Source organism: Lepisosteus platostomus, chromosome 24 (genome assembly GCF_059453375.1).
Source record: "Lepisosteus platostomus isolate fLepPlt1 chromosome 24, fLepPlt1.hap1, whole genome shotgun sequence".
In the NCBI taxonomy this organism is placed as follows: domain Eukaryota; kingdom Metazoa; phylum Chordata; class Actinopteri; order Semionotiformes; family Lepisosteidae; genus Lepisosteus; species Lepisosteus platostomus.
In genome coordinates, this window is record NC_142634.1 from 12,588,722 (window position 1) to 12,614,601 (window position 25,880).

Genomic DNA, 25,880 nt, shown 5'->3' on the forward strand with positions numbered 1-25,880 from the left:
TCTACAGTAATCCACACTACGTATGCATCATACAGTACCTGGTCGTTCCCGGGAAAGCATGCTAAATAATCCAGGAGCAAAGACAATGTGAAGAGCACTTCCTACTTTTAAGAATATTTTTTTGAAGATTAATTTGTTCTCCAGAAGGTATTAAGATTTTACCAAATAATACTAATAGTGTTTACCTGTTTTATGTGTTTTTTTAAAATTGAAAGGAAATTGTCACATCATCTTGACTCTGTCTGATCTAACTATGTTTGTAATGTAGTAGTGAAGGGCAGAAATTCTGTGAGTCCAAACATCAAGGTCTATAATTCATAGAGTTGCTCACTGCTTTCACCTACTTCAGACCAGCAGCATACCATGAATGCAGTGACTGAAATTAACCTCCACCTGGCTACTTTTTGCTTTTTTAACACAGAAAACTATTTTTCCGCAGCAGAAAGCAGGCACAAATTTGGACTTTTTCTTTAAGATCCATTCCAGGAACATGTTGAATCACTTCTATTTTTTTGAAGGAATCTTTTTTCTTAAATAGGCCTTTTGGTATTAGAGAGATGTCAGGCTCATTCAGAGATGTGCTCAGACATTTAGCAAAGAAGGTCAAGTGCATTTATTTTTTGTAAATAATTCTTGTAACCATGTCAGGGTTCCGGGGCAAGATGCAAAGGGAATGCAGACATTTGAGCAGTGATCAAGAGTGTCAAAGTGATCTGCCTCTCCATTGGACACACAGAAGACGTAATATTAACAATGCAGAAAAGCAGGACATTCTTAGCAGTGGAATTTTAATGCAAATAAGGATTTAAAAGCAAGCAAGCACCCTAAGCCTTTCTGCCTGTAATTTAACAGTTAACTCCCTAATATGCCATCTCTACAAATCCCATGGGCTTCATCAAGCAATACCCTTCATTCTATGACAGGGCGTTCTAGTTATGAGACAAGCGGGAGGAATTATTTCCTACTTATCTGCATAGTGGACACTCTTCTCAGGAAGATTGTGAAGATAAATGGGCTTTTAACTCTATCCTCCAGTGCCAGTCACAGACATAAAAAAGAACAACATGAGTTACTTAAGCTGAAAATCTTGTTTTCTTTGAACTTCAACACTGTGCTGCTTATCCTCCAGATTAAACTTTTCCCTTCATTCCGACCACCCTAAGAATACACTTTCCTTTAGAGTACAGCTCATCGTTGAAAGCTAATACTAAGTAGGTTAGCAAAGCAGTAAAAAAAAAGAGGTAATCCATGTGATATTTTTGAGAACTACTCTTATTAATTTCTAGTATAATAATAATTCAGCAATGCAGGCGTTTGGGTACAGAACATATTCCAGAAAGAATTATTTTTACTTTTTAATCTCTCAAGGTCCCAGGTGGCACATTATGAGGTATAAAAATCAAGGAGTGGAGAATTTTGCTGAACCCCACAGATCTTTGTCATTCACAACACTTGGTTAGCTAAAATGCATTTTTAATTGTAATCCTTCCCACACCAGTTTATGTAAAATGCATAAAATGAAACCAGGCATTATGGTGCTGAAACACCAACAATAAAACACAAAATTAGGTTATTTTTCCTGTAAAATTGCTTTTTTATTCTTGAACTACAGTTACCTTACAACTCTACAGGAAAGACATTTGGCAAGTGTTTATTACCAGAATTGGTCTTTTTTCAGTATGATAATGCACTGCAATGCTAGGGGCTGCAGTTACTTCAAAATCCTCAGATAAGAAAATAATGAAAAACAAAATAAAATTAAAATAGTTTCTGCTGGCTTGCAACTTTTAGTCTTCAAATTGCTGTCAACAAATTAAACTTAAAATTAAAAAAAGAAAAACTGTAAATTGTAGTGTCATTGTATGTCTGAACATTTGTTTGATGCTCCTTATGATTTACAATTTCTTACACTCATCCCCTGTCTACTGACTTGTGAGAACATGCTCTGTGCTTTCGAAAAACAAAGACAACCCATCTTGTTGGTAAAGACACTAAAGTTTACATTTTTTGTAAAAAGTTAAAGAAATCTGTGGTACTATTTCAAATAAAACTCATTATTCAATGGAATAACCTTCAAACAAGAAAGTTACGGGACGCAAGAACTGTGAGATTTTGATTCTGCGGGCAATGTGTACCTGTTTGGGGCTGTGCAGCAGTTCATGTGTGGTTGCCGTGGCGATGATGGCCCTGTTACTTCCTGGACTGAGCTGGAGGGAGAGGGAGAGCCCTGTGACCAGCTGCACCCCCAGCTCTGTGATGGCCACCTTGTCATCCAGCACCGTCACCGTCTTCTCCGCCAGGATGGAGTCTGACAGAGGGGACAGCACCTGCCAAGCAAGCAAACAGTGAAGGTTAACCTATTTCTAAAATCCTTTATTTAACCATATAAGTAAAAAGAGCACATACTGTATATGCATTTACGATGACAACCTGGATTGTATACATTTAACAGTAGAGAGCTTATTAGTGAAATATGTCTCAAGTGCCTCACTTCAAACAAGGGGTGTTTGAACTTCATTGCATCACTATTCCCTTTTTCCTTTTTTGTTGATATTGGTATTTTTACTTTTTGTCCACCCTATTTTAATGGTTTCCTTTTGGTATGTACTTTACAGTATGTACAGTAGCACCGTATACATTGTTTGTAACTCATCTCAGGGGAAAAAAAAAACATTTCAATGTCTTAAATAACACTGTGGATGGTTATAAAACAAAGTCTGATCACTTTTATTGTCAGAGACTACATCATTTCTACAATTCTACATGAAAATTCTCATACTTTCAGCTATTATCCACACATAAACATCACAGAAATCACACGCACAAACACTTTACATCCAAATTACACATAATCTATGCTGTACATTATCTGCATTCAATACTTTACAATTTTATATTCCGCCTGAAAAAGCCTAAATACTCATGTATGCCATTTTCATAGTTCCTAGAAATATCAGAAATAGTCTCACAAAAGTATTGTGATTGTCAATAAATCTACATTTATGAGGATATTTGCTCCAGCAAACAACTACCCTAAGCCATGTCTCAATAATAGAGCATTATTTATTCATTATCTCAGAATAATAACTTATTTTAATCAAAAAATCAATTTATCTCAGCGACCATGAATTACAAATGTACCCATCTTAGAAAATAAAAGGTCAGATGACAAACAAACAAATCTTTTTAGATCTAGCTTTGACAGAAGTATTTCAGATGTAAGACAGTACTCAAATGCTTTCCTTTCAGAAAAACAGAGCTGAACAATAAAAAGCAAAAGCTGTCTACACACAATGTAAGACAATTATTAAAATGTCATTGTAATATTCATAGCTGAGAATCTATGCCTCTCATTTAAGCTTAAAATGTGAAATTAGAAAAAAATATAACTGATTAAATATAACATTGCTTTGCCATTGTGGTTGAACTGAATTTTTCCATCTCTAAGGCACCGAAGTAGACACATTTCCCCTGGTCTTTAGAAATGTGCACTGTGTCACGCATAGTTACTTTACAGACACTGAAAACAAAGTATGCTTTCAGATTTAAGTGTCTTATTGGTCTCTGAGCCTAGTGACAGTACTCCAAAATCTAACAAGGTAATCGAGGGCTTTTGCCAGCACTTGCTTTATTTCTTTTATAGGATTTTAATTTGTGTAATTTGGGATGCGATCGAGTTTCACTTGGCTGCTGCAGCTCACAACTGCTCCCAGTCTTGCCTGTCAATCAATACACAATTTTCTTATTAAATAACTTTTAGAGGCCTCTAAGAGAATTGTCAATACTTTAACCTCACAGCAGAAGGTAGAGAGAAAGACAGGCATTGTGAGCCATAGCCATTTTTAATAGTGATAAATTACTGTTATTTTCTTCTGTCATGTTTTTTGTGTTTTTTGGTTGAAGGCAGGAGGGGGTTATATGAAACAACAACATTCAGACAGGAACAGATGTGCTGAGAGGTAAAGTTATGTCTTCAAGGTAGACAAATGAATGACTGCATGCTGTCTGGGATGTAGATGGGTCTCACACAGGTATTAACAAGGAGCTGCAATTTCTCCAGTCAATCAAAAGAGACAAGTAAATGAAAGAACTCTATTCACGAGAAAAGACAGGTTTTCTGTCTTTCCTCAAGGGAAATCTTACATCTTCTGTCAAAAGACTCCTTTTAAATGAAATAGGTACATTACTGTGGCCTTGGCAGCAAGCAACATTTTAAAAATGTAAAAATCAATTGCTTCCTAAAAAAAGCCTAATCCCTTTTGCTCTGCTGCAGGCACTGTAGCTTCTGGCTTAAACCTCGAAATGCATGAGCTTCACAAACAAATACTGTTTGGATTCTCTCAAAAGCCAGATCAGTCCTCCACTTTCACCATGCCACATGTCACCACATCTTTCACAGTGATAAGATTACCCAACACAAAAATAAACACTGGATTTGCAACAGGAGCTTCTGAATTTAGTCCCCCTTGTGTCCTACCTGGATGGTGGTCATGCCCACATCCATTCCCATGAGGATCCTCCCATCCTGGAGTTTCACAATCTGAGGATCCTCCACCTTCAAGAAGTCTCTCACCAGGTCTGTGATGTCCATTTGCCAATCTGTGCCCAGCATGTAGGTCAGCTGACCACCTGGGTCAGCGGGCTCGGCTACAAAGTGTGTGAAGACACGCACCATGGCATTCTGGTACTGCAGCATGCAGCCCTTTCCTTTCCTGTCATCCTCATCTTCATCGTCACTGTCCCGTGCTGACCTGCAACACAATCCACACACCACCTTTGGGTTGTTCTGACTTCAATGCAGAGCAATATTACTAATATTGATGGTATTATTTGGCGTAGCAGCAGTATTATGTGCATTTTTGCAGTAATAGCAGAGGGAGGAGGGTTATAGTAGCAATAGTAATATACATTTTATGAGCAAGATTAGTATATCCCCTTTTTAATATAGGTCTATATATAAATTCTTCTGCCCATTTGTCAAACAGGAAAAGAGATCCTACACAACACAGTTAAAGTCCCCAAAGGACATTCTTCTCATTTTCAAGCCAGACAGAGGATTCAGTTAAACTAATTATTTGCTCACAATGACATTTAGGATTTATGTCTTTATGTCTTATGATCTTTCACAGCCGACAATTTATACAAGCTAGGGTACCAAAAAAATGGGGAACAAGCAAAAGTGTTAACGTTATGCAATTAATCAGGGAATTAGAGCAATTCGGTAGCAGGGGGCTCAGGTGGAGCACAAACTGGAAAGCACAGCACCCTGTAGGATGCTAGACACCTTTGATCTAAATCAAGTGATTAAATTTAGTTAAGAACAAACTGCTGTAATAAAGTATATATTCTTAAAGGACAGTGTGGATAAGACTTAAGCATAATGTTAGAAATTAATAGATTCACTGCAACTACAAATATGAAGTATTTCAACATCATTCCTTTTTTGTGAGTAGTACTGCTTTCAAGTAATAAGACCGAGGACAATTTTTGCTTTCAGTTAATGCTATTCACATTTTTGTGCTAAAAAAATAAACTCAAGAAATTCTCAGGCCTCGTCTTAATATTGTTCATCTAAACCGATACATCATCGCTGCTTTAGAGGCAAAACATGTTCTTTGCTAAAAGTTTAAATTACCACCCAGATACATCTTGTAGAAAGACTATGACATGCATCCTACAAACCATGAAACACTTTTTCAGACATAATCACTGCATTTCAGCTAAAAAGTCAATCAATCATTTTTTAAGGATGGTTACGATCTGAGAGCCCAGGTATGAAAGAAAATTAAATTGACAGCCCCCATTAAGTTTAATGAGGAATAGCTACTCAAGCGGAAAACAGGAGAAGGTTAATATCATCGCTCTGACTTGTATAAAGACCATGCTACACAAAAGGCTAGGGCTAACGATTATGACATTTACAGCTTGTAAGTTCAAAAGGACATTGTAGTTCAGTGTGCAATGCTGTCAGTGTGCATTTTCAAAATAATGAAGCCTATTCCACTGAGAAGGACCTTTGAAAGCTTGTTGGATAAGCAATACATTCAAATTAAATGCAATCTTTTAGAACTCTATCTAAAAACAAGAGACTTAAGAAAAAGGAAGAGGGTCTGAGGTCGTACTGACAGGATGAAAGAAGGATTTGCCAATATGTTCATTTTGCACTCATATTGAGACATGGTCTTTGATGTCAAGGATCAGAAACAGATAACAACTTTGGAGAGGGTGGCAGGAGGATGAAGCAGGCTGATCCGGTTGAGGATAACTGAAACAGAAAGGGGGGAGTTGGGGGGGTGGGGTGGGGGGGCTCTGTCTTGACTGCTACATCCTTGATTCAGTATTGTCGAGACTGGTGTTACCGTATTTTCAAAGTAAAGGGAAAACGATGAAAAAATTACTAAAAAATAATAATTAAAAAGCTACACATTTTGATTAATACATGACTTTGTGTTTTTTACAATAAGAATCTACTACCAAAATGTATAACCAAAAGTATAATAAGAAATGTATGATACTGTCTATATACTGTACATTAATCAGACAAATACAGTCTATTCTGTGTGACTGCATAAAATCTACATTTCTGATTGCTGCCAGAATGGGTAATCAAGTCAAGACTAATGGAGAAGAAAATATACTCTGGCTGAAAGAGAAGACTCCAGAGCTCTGTAGCAGCAGTGAGCAGAGGTCACACTGGGGCACATAAAACAGTAGATCAGCTGGCCAGGGGCAATGAGATGGTATAAAATGGCCCCAGAGGGGCTGGATAACCAGTGCGAGCAGCATGTTTCAGGGGAACAGCTTTAGGAGATGATGTCTTTGAAAAGTAATTCTGTTGACATTTCAGTTTAAATCAAACAACAATTTATTCAACAAAATGTGGCAGAATACACATCTAAAATTAACGTTTTCCTGTGTTGATTTAGTTTCATAAGGGATTCATTTTTATGTTTACCTTCCTGGGATTCATATTTTTGTGGGTCTTTATGGATTTTAACTATGTGCATTTATTGTAAATGTAAATCTGTAAGGTCACATAAGGAGGCAAAAATAATAGCAAGAGTCTATTTTAAAAACTTTCTGCATCCTAAAACAGGGCTGGTGGTACTGAAGGGCAAACTAATCTACAGTATTAAATGTCTTCCACGGATATGGAAGTAAATGATAGAAAAATATGCATTAGGAAGATGAAAAACAGCATTCCTGTTTTCTTATTCAAACTAGCTCTCTAAAGAAAAACTGTTATATTGCCATGTCTATCCAGTCTGCTACAGAGAAAAAAATGATGACAAGACATACAGTAAACCCTGAAAATAATTTATTCCCATATCCCTTAAGTAAAGAATTTAATTCCAACAACTGCAAAACATATCAGGTCAATATACCCAGGGAAAGACTAAGCACTACACTGCAAAGAGAATTCTGGCAGTTTCCTTACTCTGTGGCTTTGATCCATTTTTGAACACTTAGTAATCTGTTAAAAGAAACCAAGTCTCTACACCCCACATGCAATTGTAATAGCCCAAAGCAGCACATTTTACTGTCATGTTCTCTGGCTGATTTCAGACTGAGCACTGTGAAATACTGCCTGATGTCACTTAGAGCATTGTTGCTACTTACAAGGTCGTGCCTGTTATTCCCTGATAAATACTGTTGAGAGAAGACAAAAAAACAAGTCACTTTGTCTATATTGTCCCAAATGCAGACAGCAGACAAAACGAATGCTTTTAAAAAGCATCCAAAACATAGAATTATGTACGTACTTCAAGTACTGTATTTTCTCTTTAAAAAGTTTTGAATTGAAATGTTTTCAAAAGTTGCACTGGTATCAGCCGACACTTTTTCTAATTATAAATTAAGCTCATAATTGAGCTGCTGGAGAAGCTGATCCGGTCTGGGGACAAAGCAGGAAAGGTAATGGGACTCACTTGGCAAGATCAGGTGTTGGAATACAACTGCCTCAACAACAATGTCAGACCCCAAACTGCCTTAATTATACTAGTGCTGCCAAAGGGTTATATCACACTACTGAACAAGATGTATGGTACCTTATATCAGCCTGTCATAGTGATATATGGCACAGGAAGCGGTTTTTTATTGTAATCCTCAGCTCAGCACTCCTCCCTAATACTTTCCTATAGAGTAACAAGACAGGTTTCAAAGGAAGAAAATCCTTTTCGCAAGACGATGTGAAGCACATCTCTCTAGCCTCCTGGTGCCATCTATATCAGAAATGTCGACACATTTTAGCTGAGCACAGTACACACATGGCCAGGCCATTGGTCAGAGGCTGGACGAACAGATTTTGGGTTGAGTAAAAAAAAAAGAAATGACTTATCGGACCACACCAGCAACATTGCTGTTATCTTTCAGCTTCATTGCTTTTTAAAAAAAAAAAATATTTTTACCACTTGATTGACATGATTGGACAATCCTGAGTGGGACACTTCTGTTGTACCCTTGTGGTCTAGTAAATGCCCTATAAATGGAGCTCAATGGGAGAATGATGGCCATGGCTTATTACTGTATATGACATATTCCTTAACTAGTAAAATAATTAAGGTTATGTATGCGTCTCACAAGTGAGTAAAATTTTATGCCCACTTTGCACAAGCAAACAAAAGCCAGGTGAGGGTTAGGGGCACTCCTGTACCTCTGGCTGTTTGTGTGCTAAATCAAGTTCAGGCTCATCCATCTCTCTAGCTGGGGATTTATCTGGATCCGGGCAAGACTGCTCAGGTGTGTACAAACAACTTAACAAACAACCATGTGCTTTGTAAATGCTCCCTTGGGGCTCCATGAAAATGAGACATTATGCAACGTGCCCGCTGTGAGGAATTGGAGAGAATTAAAACAGAATCATTTTCTTATACAGTATGTGAGTTTGTTCTGGATTGATAATGTGGCAAAGGCCTAGAGTTACAGCACTAAATGAATGACCATGGGATAGCAGCAAGGACACAATAGAAGGACAGGTTTAATATCCCATTCTCAGGGCTGCTGTTGACCTACCTTTTGCTGGTGGAGATGGGCACCCTCCAGCCTTTGATCTGACTGAGCTCAGTGTCAGACACCTCTATCTGCAGGGGGAGGCGTGGGATCCAGACAGTCATTTCCAGCTGGGCGCTGAGGTAGCCATAGAAGAAGTTCACTGCAATCCTCACCTTCCCCCTCATCTCCTTCCCGTTCACAAAGACATAGTCACACCTGTCAGACACCTGAGCCGGAAAGAGAAGCAGAGCCTCAAGAAAATGACCAAGTAACAGAGTTAAGAGAGGAGAATGGAAAAAACACAGAGTCACTGGACTGGTACTAAAAGGGAGTGAGAATCATCTCAGATTGCTAGTGTTGCTGCTAACTCAACAGCATGAATAGAGGTTAGAATTGCTGAGTAAGTGAATAATCAGTACTTACAACAGGAGGACCAGTTTAACAAAATTATCTGTGGGTGTATGAAACACCCTGCCAAAACCGCAATGTAGAACCTAATTCACAGAGATCTCTCTAGAAACAGATGGAAGAAATGCTTGCACATTATGTTTCTGTCATATAAATAGGCCTATTGGGACATATGTTCATTTTTACTTTTAGGCACAATTGTACATCTTTTTTTCTGTCTTTCTTTGAAGTTAAAAATATTAATTTATCTATTCTGTCAACTTGGGTTCTAGATGGGGTATCAGTGGTCACTTGATTGGCAATTTGGGCATAACAAGATAAAAGACAGGACTTTACAAATGAAAATACAGTCTGAGTGGAAATAGCAATATCATACTGAATCAACCTTGAAAATGAAGTGTAATATTAAGGTCCATAAGTGTTATAAGTGGTAGGTGCCATGTAAAGAGATCAAAACACCATGCCAGTAATTCATGCTGTATTCCCTCTAGTTGACAGGCAGTCCATTGCAGCCTCATTCAACAGCCTTGGTACCCTACACGGCATCAATGAATACTTCACACAGAGAACAACTGACAAACTGGCTGAGTGAATACCAGGGAAAATCTTCTTTCAGCGCTACTGTAGACAAGGACAAGTACACAAACTAAAGATACTGTAAAAGAAACCCTGTATTCTAACATACACAGTCTCAGCTTTTGAAGCCTATTCTATTTAATATGATTTCAATATGATACACAGTGGTTTACATTGTCTCAAAAAAGCCTATCTTTGTCTGAAAAAATTGTCAAGGAGAAGACATATGTAACTGTGTGAGAAAACCAATTTTTCTAAAACTTTTTTTCAAAGTGGTCTTTGCAGTAACACAGGCTACATAATGTCTTAATGTGTAATTCTATTTTTCCTTTAAAATGGACATGGCTTTGGGCAGATTGTTTCCATGATGAAACAAACACTTGATCCCTCATAACGTCTGAGACCATTAGCAATAAAATGGGTGTATTTCTTTACCAAACCAACTACCACTTGCTCGAGAGTAAAGCAGGGTACAGAGGGAATTTTACTTTTGTCGGTCAGCCGGGATACTTGTGAGCTAACTGTAGTGCTTCTACTCTCACACATGATTCAGCTGTAACATTGTTCATGAACTCCCACACATGGACACCCCTTGGTCAGATCTCAGTCTTCCTTGGGGAAAGTTTTATCTCCATCGTTCTGAGTCTGCGATATGCATGCTGTGGAAAGGAAGATGGAGAAAATGGAAACTTTGCTTTATTGAAGGGTTTATTAAAGCTTTACCTCTTTGCCATGGATCCTTCTAAGAACGTACTTACAACCACAAAGGAAAAAGATGAGTGGGAGGTTGCCTTGAAATCGGTAAAGCCTAGTCCCACAGCTAACAAGACAAACAACAGATGGGACAAGGCAAACGGCAACATCCTCACAAATATAGACTCACTAACAAAATACTGGAAACCATATGCTCAAAAATTTTCATTTCAGAGAAACACTCCAGCCCTCATTTGAGGTAACGATGCCTTGATTTAGCTTGTTGCTACTGACTGATTTCCTTCCAGCTTTTACTGTTTAAATCAGCCTTCTTGAGGTGCTGGAGCCATTTAAACACATTTGTGAAGAGACCACAGACACAGCCACATGACCAAGAAATACATTTTGGAAGAAAAGCAGATCGAGCCTGACGGGCATATCTTTGCACAAAAAGTGCAAGTCTTGTACAGTACATAGCGTACACCTCCACCAAATTTTGGAGCAAGCTCAGCAACCAAGCAAACATTGGTTGTATTGAAATTGTACCAAATGTTTAATATTATCTCGAGAGAAGATTCTAAAAAGTATTAATAAGGGTTTTGTAAATATTGTATTGAAGAAAAAAATAAACAATGTGTACCTCAAGTAAATTGTAAAAAATATATTTATTCAAGTTCATGGAAGTCTGACATGTTTGGTTGTTTAGCAAGATGTAGCTACTTTCCAGAGAGCAATAGCAATAGTTGTAGAACTGAATTTGCAATACACCAAAATGAGAAACACTACAAATAATAGTATGTAATGGTCTGATATTTTGATACATTAAGTATGCATGACTCACATGAAACACATTGAAATCTGGCCAACCATAAAAAAATAAGTCTGACACCTTATGGTGCGCCTTATTGTAATTCAGTAATGTGCTCCTTTAAATTGTTCTCTCAGCAAAGTGTTTTTACGAAGAACTGGAATGGACAAACTACATAAAAGTAGCTTGATTCAAGGGGAAAGGGGACAGAATGACAACTCTGTTTCCATGTGATTTATTTTATATTCAATGTGAAACAGGAAAGCAGTATTTTAGGATTTATTTCTGGAGCACATATTTGGAACAGAAGAACTACAGTAAATAAGTCAAGGTAAATATGTTCATCATCTTTGGTATTAGAGACAGCCTAGGCACATTATCCAAAGTAAATATTTTAATGTACATTTAAAAAGCACATAAAGTAAGCCTTTCCTTCTATTTTACATGAATCCCCAAATAATTCACTGTTTACAAACTCCACCTTTAATGTGCCAGCAAATGATTGATCCTGCCTTCCTGGTTCCACAGTCCCGGAGGTTTTATCTGCAAACTGATTAAAACCTAGTAAATGTATTTTGACCAATTAAGTAAATAGATCAATCCAGTCATTTAAATAATGAATGGCATGTGAGTCAGCAGTCTTTGCAGTCCAATAAGAAGTTATTCACCCCTGTGTATTTTGGCTGTATCCCAAATATTAGCCATCCGTGTGGTATAATTAAACAAAAAAAAACATTCATACATGAACTTCTTTATCAAGAACAAAGATTTAATGAAAATCTCAATCCTAAACATTACAAAATGCACTGCAGGTCAGCTGAGAGCTGACAATGTTTTTTAATACTAATCCATACTGTAAATGTGCCTTAAAAAGGCAGTTTAAAAAGAAGAAACCTCCTTTTCCTGCAGTATTCAATTTCTGATCATACTAATTCTTACATATGCCTTGAAGATTTCTTTGAAGAAAAAAAGTGGGCTGGTTCAACATTAACTCAATCAAAACTCAGCCTTTGTCTTTACATGTACTTTGAAGAATTCTTTAAAGAAGAAATTGAGCTTGCTCAGTTATTAACACAGTCAAGCTCTATGTTTTTACCTTAACAAGCAATCTTACCTCCCATCGTCTGACACCTTCTGAATGGGAAAGACTGACTTACTGCTCAAACACCTTCGAGGAGGAAAGTGATAGATGCTTCGGCTGATCATGGCATTTTGTAAATTCTTTCTGACCAGATGTGAAGGGCTAGTTAAGCTCTGTAGAGTCTTACTACAAGCCTTTTTCAAGTACCCGTTAAGACTTGATCCTTTCCCATATAGATTGGAGCTCCAACAAAAGCAGCCTGAAGCCAGCAATCAGCTAAGTGGACTGCTTTCTAGAGATATCAGAAAGTCATTACCTGGAGTAGATTGATACATTCCTCTACTTAATTGTTGACCTCAGACATCTACAATTAGGGTCCCCCTTACTGCTAACTTTCCCTTGCATAGTTGACATGACTGGTAAAGGGGGGATGCAGTTAAAACCAAGGTTACCAACTCTGTTCCTGGAGGGACACAGTTTATTGGGGTTCCAGTTTTAGTAATGATCCACAGATGATGTTCTAGAGAAAGGGTATTAGGGGAAATAGGGAAATTAGCTGAAAGGTAAAATGAACCTTTAACTGGACAAACATTATGGGGGACTTTTATGTTTCCCAACATTTAGAACTGGGGATTAAAAGCATTAATTCACTGGAAATACATATAATTTTAAAACAGCTGAATAATGTTTACTAAGCTGCTATGTTTAAATATGTATTTATAGCACAAACATATCATGAGTACATAAAGCAAGGTTACAAATACATAGTTCCTCCCAGGTATCTCATTTGGTTTACAGTAACTGATCTGAATCCATTCAGGCACTCTTTGAAGTAAACCTTTCTTTCAACAACGTGGCTTTCTAGTCGCTTTACAAAATGTAAAATGTTGGGTATCATTAAAGCTAAAGGTAGAAATGAATTTACATGCTGAAAAGAAGGAAAAACGTGAGAACATTGTTTCAGCTTTGGTGTCATGTTTACGTGACAGTGGTAGGCTCCACAGCCAAAATATTGTTTTCATCTTTTTTGTCTTTTTAGCATGGAATTGACCTTTACTTATTCCTTTGAAGTTCACACTCAAATCATTAAAGTTAGTCGCACACAAAAAAAACCTGCTCTGGATCTACATAATGCACCTCCAATTATAATTTGTGCCTTGGGAACAAAATGATTTCTGTTAGTCAGTCCATTATTTAGTGTGCATACTCTAATATTAAGTTACTTTTAAATCTAATCAATTAAAACATGCTTTTCAAAATACAGTATTTCATCCATTACACATGCAGGCTGTTGCAGTTCATGTTAAGTATAAGCACCTTAATCAATAGCTCTAAGATGTGACCTCTGATTTATTATTCTGTTAAATCATTAATGGTAGAATTACAGTCAACATGAAGTAGAATTTCTTCACATGCATTTAACAGAGAAGTCAAGACGTTAAACAATCAAAATTACACTGTACCCAATGCCAGAAAATGTTATCCAGTTGAAAGGAAAAAAAATACAAACATCTGTGACATTCCAAGAGCTGAAAGATCTGTCTGGTTAATTAAATTGTACTGATGTGTGATAAGTTGTTTAAAAAATTCATTGCAACAGAACCCTCTTAGATTCACATCTCATTATATCACTGAACATGCATCAGGACTCCCCACTCTGAGCCAAGGAAAGATGTTCTCAACAGGCTAGAATAAATTAAAATCTTTAAGACTGATTAACAAGCCATACGTCATTGTGGTAGTTTTCTGAGAATTAATTCCATGCTATGATATAGTATCCTAATCTATTCAGAATGCCTGCAATTTTCAATGAATAGCACTGCAGTATTACAAATAAAAAGGACTCTAAAAATTAAGCCAGAATTTTCTACATTGCTCCCACAATAGAGAAGGGCATATTTTGCTTTAGCCTTGGAGCAGCTGTATTAATAATTTCTTTGTTGATCAATACTCTGATTTACAGAGACATTCCATTGACTACTCTGTTCTCAGAAATAGGAAACTCTACTTTAATAAAAGCATGAGAAAGGACAGGATAGGTATGACTCCACTCTGAGTTATAAACTCATTGTCATATCCATTCCTTAAGGTATCATAAATGTCTCTGAAAATCTCGTGTCGCATTAATCAGACACATTAAGCAGCTAACAGGAGAATACTTACCAAAGACATTAAGGCTGTCTCTGGAGCTGCCCTGGAAATTAATGACACACCAGACAGATACAATCAACACAAGATATGAGAGATAAGATTATAAAGCATGAAGGTGGGCCTGTCTATGTGTTAAACATAGAGTCAGCTTGACAGAAGCAATTAACCAGTCCACAGACTACATCAACTGAGCTAGTCACTTCGGTGGAGCAAACTTTTATTTCTCCTGCTGACACACAGTTCTCCTGTCAGGGGATGTTCCCCAAGTTTTAAATACTCAGATTTGTATTTTGGTGCGCAGATGTTCTCAGATTTGTTGCAACTCCCAAAATCTGACACAAAAAGCGGATACATTTAAGGGAAAAAAACAAGGGTATTTTCTATTATTTCCTTACTTATTCATTTTCTTAATACTACTACCTCATTCTTTCAGCCAAGGAAGTCAAGTTCTGGCCTCGGCTTTGTTTCAGTTCAGCTCTCATATGTGTATTTTCATTATTTATTATTATTATTATTTGGATGGCTTGAACAGCTTTTTCACACTTCCTAAAGCACTAATGACTTAAAATGGCATACAAAACCTGCTGGACTGAGGCCCTCTAGGACCAGGTTTGAACAATCCTGCTATAAACAATCAATAACAACTGATAGTGTGTAGAATTTCCACAGCCTTCAGTCAAACATACATGCTATTGGGTCTTCCTTCCTTGTCAAATCAGCCAGAATCTAGGAAATTCTCTGCCTCTTGAATACGGTATATTTTGTGTAGTGGAAGACACTGGTCAGATGTGAAATAAGTCAAATTATTTAAAAGTAGTAATCAAGATTTGCTGAGTTACAACCTTTGCCCCCTATTGTGTCCTTTTCAGTTTCTGGGGTGAGGGTCTCCTTCATATCTTTAATTTCTGGGGGGCTCCAATCATCTTCACTGTGAAGGGTGGGGTTCCCTGTTAGAAGAGCATTTGGAGGAGGGGGTCACCATCCTTTTTCCTGTCTTTGCCTTGACATTGCCATTGGTTAGTAATCCAATGAATACTCCACTACAGACATCCAGGTAGGTGCTTAACAGAAATCAAAATGCAAAACAGCCTGTGGCGGTGGGGGCTTGAAATATTATTTTTTTCATCCATTCAGTCATTTCAAACTTCCTTTTAAAGTAATAAAATACCTCTTTCAAAATGCTAGCATGTGTTCGTAACTGAAACCCTTCGTGGCGCACATGGCTAACTGATATTTCTTGGACTTGCTGTATGGAAGACTTGAAGACTTGTGGTAAAATACTTATCTCTGTAATCTATCTTCATCACACTTTAATACAACCCCAAATATGAACAATAAACATTTATGGTAGTTTACTTATGTACACAAATATTAGCCTTAACTAAAAAAAACAAGAGAAAGTATAAAATGCTTTATAAATAAATACATAAAATTATAAATTGTGCATAGTGCTTATACCAACATGGTTTGTCACAGCATTGCAAAGGTATTGTTCAATTATTTCAAGTGTTGACCTCACAGAACTCAGGTTGGGTTAACATCGACTGACCCTAATGTTAAATAATTAATTCCTGTTTTATAGTTAAATTAAGTTTTATGGTGTTGCTTATTCAGTGCTTTATAGTACAAGCAGGAGTAACTTCATTCTCACTGTACAAGCATAAGCAGTGCAAAGTGTATGTCGGACAGTTCACCAAACTATAAGGTCAAAGTATTACTTTCTGTACTATTAGTTGTTTCAGAGTACTGCATCTCTGGGATGAAATCAGAAATAATGCTAAAAGAAATGTCAAAAAAATATCTGTCTTTCTATGAAATATCACAAATAGCTGAATATATACAAAACAGTATGTAACTTTTCAGTCTCTCTCTTTATGCATGCATTCTTCATTTGTTTGGGTTATTGCAGTCTCCTGAATTGCCATAATAATGGTTTACATTCTGTTTACAACACTCTTCATTATATACACAGTATTTATAATGTATTTAAAGAATTCAGATTAACTGTATTATAAACCATTTTGTATTGGCAAAATATTTTCTATTTTCTTTATCTGTCTAAAAGGCTGATGAGAACAAATATTTCACATTCTGTTTTATTATCCACTGTCATGAAAATTGATTTTCCATGTGTCCTGTTTAAGGAGACTAGGAAGTGTCTTGTGTTAATTAGAGCATGCATACTCAATGTTGAAAATCTAAATAGCTAAGCCAGACATAACTTTCTGGTGACTTTTCTCCATTATTCTCACAGTTTTAGATATCATAAATCATTTATATTGCTTCCCCATTCTGTCTTAATGATGAACAATAGATTTGTTCTCCAGAAGCCATGCTTATTATCTAATAGTTCAAGCTGGGGAGAACCTCAAACAGCACACAATCTCTTGCAACTTTGTAATAAAATCTATCCAGATTTTACAAAAACACTCAGATGCTTTGACATCAATATTTCATATGATTATAAAACAACAAATGATTTTCATTTCAACAATGAATTTGATTCACTTTAAAAGGTATGAGATTTTCATATAGTGTAATACTGACTGCATAGAATACTGTATACAGGACCTGTTATACTTACAAATTATTTTAGTATGAGGGTATTCAAACCATAGTAAGCAATAAACGGCACTGTGTATTACCCAAAATAGATCTTAATTATATGCATTATTCCTTATAGATAGATAGATAGATAGATAGATAGATAGATAGATAGATAGATAGATAGATAAGACTTTATTGATCCCAAAGGGAATTTGATTAAATTGGTAGTAGGTTTATTGCTACAGTATGTTCTCACATTTTAACCTGAGCAATACTAAAGAATTGCTATCATTCTCCGTTCCATTTCTTACTTTTCACTTTCTGGAGTCTTGGGAGGAAGTAGGAAGTGCAACTAGCAAACTAGGAGGAAGTATTGTTTATTCTTGTAGCAGAAATGAAAGTCAAACGAGATGTTAATATTTAAAAAACAAAACTGAAACTAGTAGTAAGATCAATATGACTGGATAGTTCCTCACCTTCTTAAAAGAACAGTGAAAAAGTAAAAATGGTTTTGTCAGTTTAGCCTGATATGAGAACCAATCTTACCACTTCACATTGGTTGACATACTGTATATTTTAGGCTAACTCCAATCAGCATGACTGCATAACAACTAAATAAAATGAGTTAACATGTGTGATACTAGAAGTCTGAGAACATACAGATGCAATAACTGTTTTAAATTTAGAATTGAAGTCAATGTTAGATGTAAAAATCTTTTTTACACCTTGAAACCTTTTGAGTTGTCTGGAGCTAGAATGTTTGTTTAACCAAAGTCAAGCCGAAGTTCAGTTCTGATCACAGTGACACACAAAACCTCTTTGGGTATAGTTCTGAAATTAAAATACAGTGCTCCCAGCTACTGCATACAGTGCATACAGAAACATGAACACGAAATTAATTTGGTACCTAATCAAGTTACACTAAACTTTCACCAGTAGCACTGCATAAAGCATTGTTGTGACTTTGTTAGAAGCACATAAAAGAACAATCTGGACCAAACAACTAAGATGTGATCTTAAAAAAAGTGAGAAATGAGCCAGGCATACTGTATATAGACTATGACTATGATGGTTTTTGAAACTTAGTGGAAAGAAGGGCATTTTTTCTGTACAAGACTTTTACTTGATTTTGGCTTTTATTCAAAATCCTTCTATCCTATGTGATTTAACACGCATTTCAGATGTTAAATAGAAAAAGAAAGCCTAGGTTTGCCCGGCGAAGCCGTCTTTTAGAGCCGTGTTTGTGTTTGCAAGAGCCCACTACCATCTCCAGATCGCTGGTAAAGAAAGACCTGGCTGGGCTTGTATAGAAAGCTCCATTGAAGAAGCTGGCGCCACCGCACTGAAAATCATTCTGGGCTGCCTTCCAGTTCCAGCAGCCTCTTCACTTAATTGCTCTCTCGTGTGAACAGTGTTGGGTCAATCAGAATATCCACAGCATGCAGCGCTAGCTGAATAAACGGAGCTTCCTTGGTAAGCAGAGGAATAGCCATACACTGAGCATTAATAATGGATGCAGGATAATGTTCAGTGTTTAAAATGTTAAAGCTCAACAGCAGCAGGAAAGCATCAAGTGTGAATAGACCGTATTAGTCATTCACCAGTGAATTATCAGTCACCAGTGGAATAATAACTATGATAAACAGGATGGGATGAAGGAGGGTGAACGAAGTGGGCTAGGATGTCTGGTCAATGAGACAAAGCATCAATGAAGTCCTAAAAGAATACTGAGATGCAAAGGAATACTGAACACAAATCATGGAACGAAAGCTCTTTTCTAAAAAGACATACATATTTGAAGACCTTCTATTGCCTTTATGAGCAGAAACAGCATTTAAAATAAAGTGTACAACATAAATTCATATAGCATTCCTCTTTACCTTGAAAGTCATCACTCACAGGCTTTTCAATTTTGCTCATTTATGATTATGATTGAGAGGTTGTGGGATTAGATTGAAGAAGTAAACATACTATTTAATGTAACCCTTTTAAAGAAACATTAATCTCAATTCTAAATAATAAAGGATAAGTTGGTACAATTAATTATTCAGGCTAAATGTCACTTGGTGTTTATTTAATAGGCAGCATCCTACCCCAAAGGATATTAATGTCAGTTTACATCAATAATCTGAGCCTGTCTTACAACAAACGAAGACAGAATCTGACAGCCCTGTAGAGCTTATTTGTATCTGACTCTCTTCTTTACCTTTCTGAACAGTGATCTTTAAATTCCCTCACTTCAGACTTCTCTCCAAGGAGGAAGGAGTTAGCTTGAGTTCATCCACTCAGTGTTTTAACTGAACAACCCACTAAAAGAGCTTGATTTTTAAAAGCAAACATAACGCCGTACATTCAAACTACCACAAGTACAAGATTAAGTTTGTTGTCTGAAATGTGAAATTATATAATACTAAAACCCTTGGTAGTATCAAAGCATCATGTGCTAAGCAGATAATGGATTTTGTTTATGTGCGAAAAACAGTATACTGAAATCCCAGTGGAAAACTGAAGCAACATAATGTTTTTCATTAACACCAAGGATAAACGTTGAAATACATTTTAGGAAATTGAGGTGGGAATTGTAAAAGCCTTATTCTCGCAAGTGCCATTAGGGGTGTTTTCTTCTAAAATAAGAAAAAAAACATCTACTAATGTCTATAAAAATATTAAGCCTTTTCACACCTACCTCAAAAAAAATACCTACTCCATTTTTTTCCCAGCTCTATGGCAGCTACCGCTAATTTAACTGTGCTACTGTATGTTTAAGTTAACAATATGGATATAATTGATATGCAATTTTAAAAAGAACAATCAAATAACCAAATGCTACAGTACATTCCTACACCTAAAGGAATTTCTGCCCACTCAGGATCAGGTGTCCTTCGTTATTCTCCCAGTTCTACATTTGTCATGGAAACGGATAAGATCTATTGCAATTTACAGCACAAGTGAACAAATTTAGAAAGGATAACTTGTTTCACCTAAAAAAAGAGCTCTAGTATACAGAAAAAGAAGAAAACAAAGGTGGAAGAATGAAAGCTACTGGTTTTACAATGTTGGCTACACCACTGCTTCTCCTGACATACAAGTACTGAGAAATGCAAATTGGAAGAGACAAAAAAGTGTCCCTTGTAGTGTCAGCTCCTTTTAAATGGCCTTTGCTGTGTCTATTCTGTGGTAATTCGCAACTCACCCAGCTGACAATGCAAAATGCCACGCAGAGATGGAAGACCATCATTCTCTTCTTTGAGCATCGAATTACTGCAGGAGCGGGTGCTTATTTTTTCTTTAGCATTTAATTTTGGCTTAATTAAAGACATGTTACAGTGAGCACTGCAGACTGACTAGAAGTGACACTTCAAGAAGAAAAGAAACGACAACAGAAAGCCAATACATCAATCACCTTGCTAATTCTACTCACAGCTGATATGCAGTACTAAAAACTTAACTCCCTTTGTACTTGTAATAAGTTTGACAGACTCATAAAATCTAGGGTTTTCTCTTCTTCTTTTTTAAGTTACATCATCAGACTGACACAGTGTATTGAAGTGTTCAGCAGATAATTAAATCCATAAGGAATTAGAATATTCCTTTCTCAGAGCCTGTCACTTGCGTTGAAGTGGGGTTAATAGGGCAGCAAACTTTGTGAAATCTTAATTCTGTCTTGGTGGTTATTTCAAAAAGTTTTGCAGGAAAGCAAAGTTGAAAAGAAAGTGCCTTGCGGATACGTGCAGTAAATGAAATTCTGTTCAGGTTTTTAAGAAAATGTAGAATTTTTAGAAAACTCGTCTATCTGAACAGAAGAAAAAACAAAAACAGGTTTTGCAGACTGACTGATGCCCCAGTTGGGAATCCCCGTCTCAGCGACGTTTTCTTCTAACCTTTGATATTTTTTACTTCTGTTGCAGAGGCTGCAAACTCTTCTTTGGAGTGCACCATACGAACCTTCACCACATCCTCATCTGCAGAGTGACACTCCACAGATTCGGACACATCGGTCACCGTGCTGTCCTCTCCGACTGACACCACTTTCACCGGCACTGCCACCGTCTTCCCTGTCAGCACGGCTGTGTTCAGTATCTCTGTGTCCTGCAGGTAGAAGAGCATAAGTCACCTATACAGTACATAAGGAATCCTAAAATTCAATATGAAGATGGACATTAGAGCAAGCAAGATGAACTGATAAAGGGTGCGAAATGGGCTGTGGAATACATGAGCATTAACAATAAAATAATTTGTGTCAAAAACTAGAACCCAATGCTAATGATTGAGATATTAGTTGAAACTTAGGTATTTCTAGGTTTCTGAAAGGACTTATTTAGCAATGCTTGAGTTTTAACTAAGATTACTTACGCATTTTTTACCTTAACTTTGACATTAAGTATATTAATTTACTTAATCTACTGAGTAGGATAGAATTTGGATAGAATAATTGGACTGGGTACAACCTTAGGCTTAAAAAGACAGATCCCCCTTAAAATGGGCACATATCAAAGTTTCAAGCAATGCACAATCTGGAGCTCACACTCCTATTTTCAGCATTTAAAACACAACTATAAGTTCTGCTTACAACCGTGTGTTTTCCCTAATACTATCTAGCTTATGCTAGGTTCGAAATGTTCTTGGAGTCTTTTCAACACAATCCTCAATTTCAGTTAAAATCCACTTCTAGGACAGAAAATAATACTTTCCAAAGAACAAGATATTCTCTGGCTTTTGAAATTCGATTGAGTCGATCGAAAACTAGTAACCAATAGACTAAAGGGTCAAGATATTGTTTGAATCTGGTCAATTTTACAGTTTTTTTCTCAGGTTACTATAAGGATTCCTCAAAGAAATTATTGCATTTTTCTGTCAATACTACTACATGTAAAGTGGTATTTTGGCCTAGATATACAGTAGTAGTGAGTCTAAGAGGAGCTAGTAGCTTAATATGGACACATCAAAGTTTCAAGCAGAGATTAATCTGGACCTCATATAATCATCTTTTAAACACAACATCAACAATAATTTTCCTAACAACCTTCCTGTTTTCCTAACCCTAGCTCACCCCAGCTCTCACCTAAATGCCCTTTCAACACTCCAACTAATAATCTCTCCAGTAAAAAAAATAAATTTAAAACGGAAATTATGAACTTCTCTTGCATTTCTTCTCTTCCACTCGATTTTTTTAAAGGCTTAAAACACAGTTTTCCTAATTGACTTCTGGTTATAGCAGCATAACATTAACCTACTGTACAGTATATCCTATACCCCAAATCTTACCTCAATGCCTTTTCAATACCACATTTAATTTCAGCACAAAAATGAACTTGTATTTAAGGAGAGTAATACTTCCCAGGCACCCAGACATAGTCTGAATGAAGTTATTTTTGAATACTATTGCAGGAATATGATTCCTACATGTTCACATTTGTGGAGCCCACCCCAGTTCCCTCTTAGTAACATATGAGTAAATATACAGATCACTGTAAGTAAAAATAAAACTTCTTATACTAGTTAAGTTCTACCTGAAAGAAAAGGACAGGGCCCTTAAGCAAGCTGATTAAGGAGACTATAATCCGTTTAGGGCTCGGGCCACGGTGAATGAGGAAATCACTATATTCAAGACCTCAGTGTCCTCTGGAAAACCAGCAAACATTAGCCTGTTCAATAGTGGCTGTCTTCGCCTGTCCATTAAAGCATAATAACAGTGTTAATTCACTGTGCTGGAAACAGAAAGCTGAGTATTTCAGTCAATAAACCAGAGTCCTTCGTCATCCATTACATTAGGCCCCCATCCACTGTCATCCTCATAACTATAAATAAAGAGAAGAGCACACGATTGATCTCCAAGCTTTCCTGTAGGGACTGACAAAACCTCACTTTCACAGAGCCTACAGAGGCAATGGTGGCCATGCCCTATGTACTGTACTGTTAAGTCAAAACAAATACAAGAAGGACTTTTTTTAGCACAGGTATATTTATAAGACGTATAAACCTGCTTATTTCTTCAGGACTCAAGGACTGATTTTATATGATTAATCCACAGAGACAGCAGAAAAGCAAGCTTCTATAATTTCTTCCATTTTATGTTGAATTGATAGAGATCAACAATTGATAGAGATACTATACTACCATATATACTATGATAGAGTATAACTGAGAATAATGAACTCTAAGGAAGGATATTTAAAGTTTTGTCATTTCCCATGGTAAGCATAAGAGTCAACAATTGTACTTGTCAAAATCTGCCATGCACATGAACTACTGTATATAAGGTGTAACAAACTACCATAGCTGAGCCAAAACTTGACCCACCTGCCATGATATCACACTTATGCTAAAGAAAATTAGCATGAAGTTAGAGATTACAGATCTTTGTCTTGAAAATTAAGATTATAATATGATCATTTTCCTTCCTGCAAAGTGTGTTTTTAGGAAGAAGTAAGAAAAAAACTTTCAGCTGCCCTAAAATGTACCTGTCCCCAGAGAGAGATATACATTAAGCATTTAATTCATAAATCATTACTGTGCTTTCAAAGCCATCAGGATTGAATAGATTTTGTTTTAATTTTTAAAGCCTTTACATCTCTTTTGTTATGATAGGGTCAAAAAGCAAGTTCTGTTAGCCAGTGGACAGACACTGCTACTATGGGGAATTCATTTCCATGAGACAGCGAAAGGGCACATCGTCTCATTGTAATGACAGAATAGACAATTAGGGCAATTAAGGCAGGCATGAGCAAGTTCCTATTGTCCTGAAAATTAACACAGAATCATTTAATTATGTAGACATTTCTGTTCATTACTTCTTGTCAATTAAACAGTCAAGTAGACTATGCAGTACTTCCATTATATTTATAAGACAAAGAGACGAGGTCAGCCTTTAATTATTTCATAGTGTTCTTTTGCACTCTTACTTTTTGCAGAAATCTAGCTAACATTTAATTCTAAGCTATTATTTACGAAATTTCATGCTCTGTAATGTATCTGCAGTCTTTTGTCATTATTATTCCTTGCAATTCTATTAGAAAGTAAATTCCTAGTTTAAAACACCTCAGATAACCGTACAGTTTTGCAATAAGAGAATTTGGCCCGTTATTGCTGTTTGAGTGCACATTATTTCCAAAATGATAGACTACATCTATCCTTTTTATTTTTGGATACATTTTTCTAATTCCCAAATTATACTAATGGTAATTAGCTAATACAGAATCTTTGAATACCAATAATCCTGACAGGTATTCTGACAAGGACTAATGTGATATTTACCACCCTCTTTATACTGAAGCAAAATGTTTTGTTGATATTTATTAAAACGTAACCCACATGTAAAATACCTTGAAAGCCATAAATGCAATTTCACAGTTTGTTTTTAGGTTTTTGATTCAAAATGGAGAACATGAATCGGTGGCTGAAATTGTCCCTTTAGTTTAATTTGGAAGGAGAGGCATCAAGTGGTCTCAGTCCTGCATTCTGTTCTGTGTTTCATAAATAGGCTCTGGTTTTCACGCTCCTCACTAAGGTAAAGGGCAGTCCTTGTGATCACAGATGGATGGTCAGAATCACATTGCATTATAATAAAATTCTTTATATATTGTTCAGCTGTCGAGATCTGTTTTTGCAAGGATAATGTTACGTTATATAGCATAATAAACGCATAATAAAGTACAAATTGAACCAATTTCTATTATGTTTATATTTGAATACAAAAAGAACAAATACAAAACAAATGAGCATTAAAATAGACCCTAAAATTTTAAATTTTGCATTTTAACTGAATGAATAATGTGTACTGTGCATGTGTAAGTGTAATATGCAATATTTTAGTAATTTTCATGTGGGCTGAACTGGGGCAAATTCCAGTCAACTTTATCAACATTGAAATAAAGTTTTGAATCTTGAATCCTGTTTTTTTTTTCATTACTTTCTTCAATGGGGAACCCCTAAATACTAAGTACTGCAAAACATGGATGCCGGGAAATGTGTTTTCACAAGAGATTGAAAATGATTTCCATTTCCCCCCATTAATAAGATCAATAGAGGACTGCTCTTAAGTTCGAGTCCCAGATAAAGCATTCAGTCCACAGATTCTCTGATCCCGTTCTCCTAAGACTTGACATTTATTAGCATCTATTAAGTAGTCTTGGAAAATTGATGGGGGCAATCTTTAAAGATTAGAAAACCTTCAAAAAAAGCCTTCAGAGACATTTGGGAGAAAATTAATATTTTACCATTTTACAAGCCAAAAGATACCAATGAATCACAAATTCATTTATGTGCTCCTATTATGAAATACCTATTCATTATCTTTTACACTGAAACTATTATGTGCATTATAAAACTTCTTCATTTTATACAAAGGCACTAAGTCCATTTCCCTAAAGAGGGAATGAAAAAGCACTGAATTCCTGATTTACTGGGATTTCCCATTCCAAAGGGCATTTTATAGTACGTGACATGGTTAATGGTTCAGTCCTATAGCAAAGCCATGCTACAGTATGTAGTTTAAGTGACCCAGCCGGCAGAGAAATGCTGGAAATTATGGATCATGTTATGGAAGTAATAAGTCGATTAAGGATATAATTGCAAGGCTCACATGGCCTTCATAGCGTTAGACAAATGCTGCACTTAAAAGCCATG

At 36.4% G+C, this 25,880-nt stretch overlaps 1 protein-coding gene across 2 annotated transcripts in view; it reads right to left on the reverse strand.

Annotated features, from left to right (window-relative positions):
• Positions 1-25,880, reverse strand: part of LOC148641687 (transmembrane protein 132C-like) — a 173,312-nt gene that overhangs the window by 4,146 nt on the left and 143,286 nt on the right. The window contains exons 5-9 of one of the 2 annotated variants that reach the window (XM_088618034.1): positions 21,201-21,344; positions 9,013-9,218; positions 7,621-7,650; positions 4,478-4,751; positions 2,136-2,327 (exon numbers count right to left, since the gene is read on the reverse strand). In XM_088618034.1, coding sequence (XP_088474160.1) covers positions 2,136-2,327; positions 4,478-4,751; positions 7,621-7,650; positions 9,013-9,218; positions 21,201-21,344 — 846 coding nt within the window. The remainder of the gene's footprint in view (positions 1-2,135; positions 2,328-4,477; positions 4,752-7,620; positions 7,651-9,012; positions 9,219-21,200; positions 21,345-25,880) is intronic. The other variant, XM_088618035.1, reaches the window with a different exon arrangement.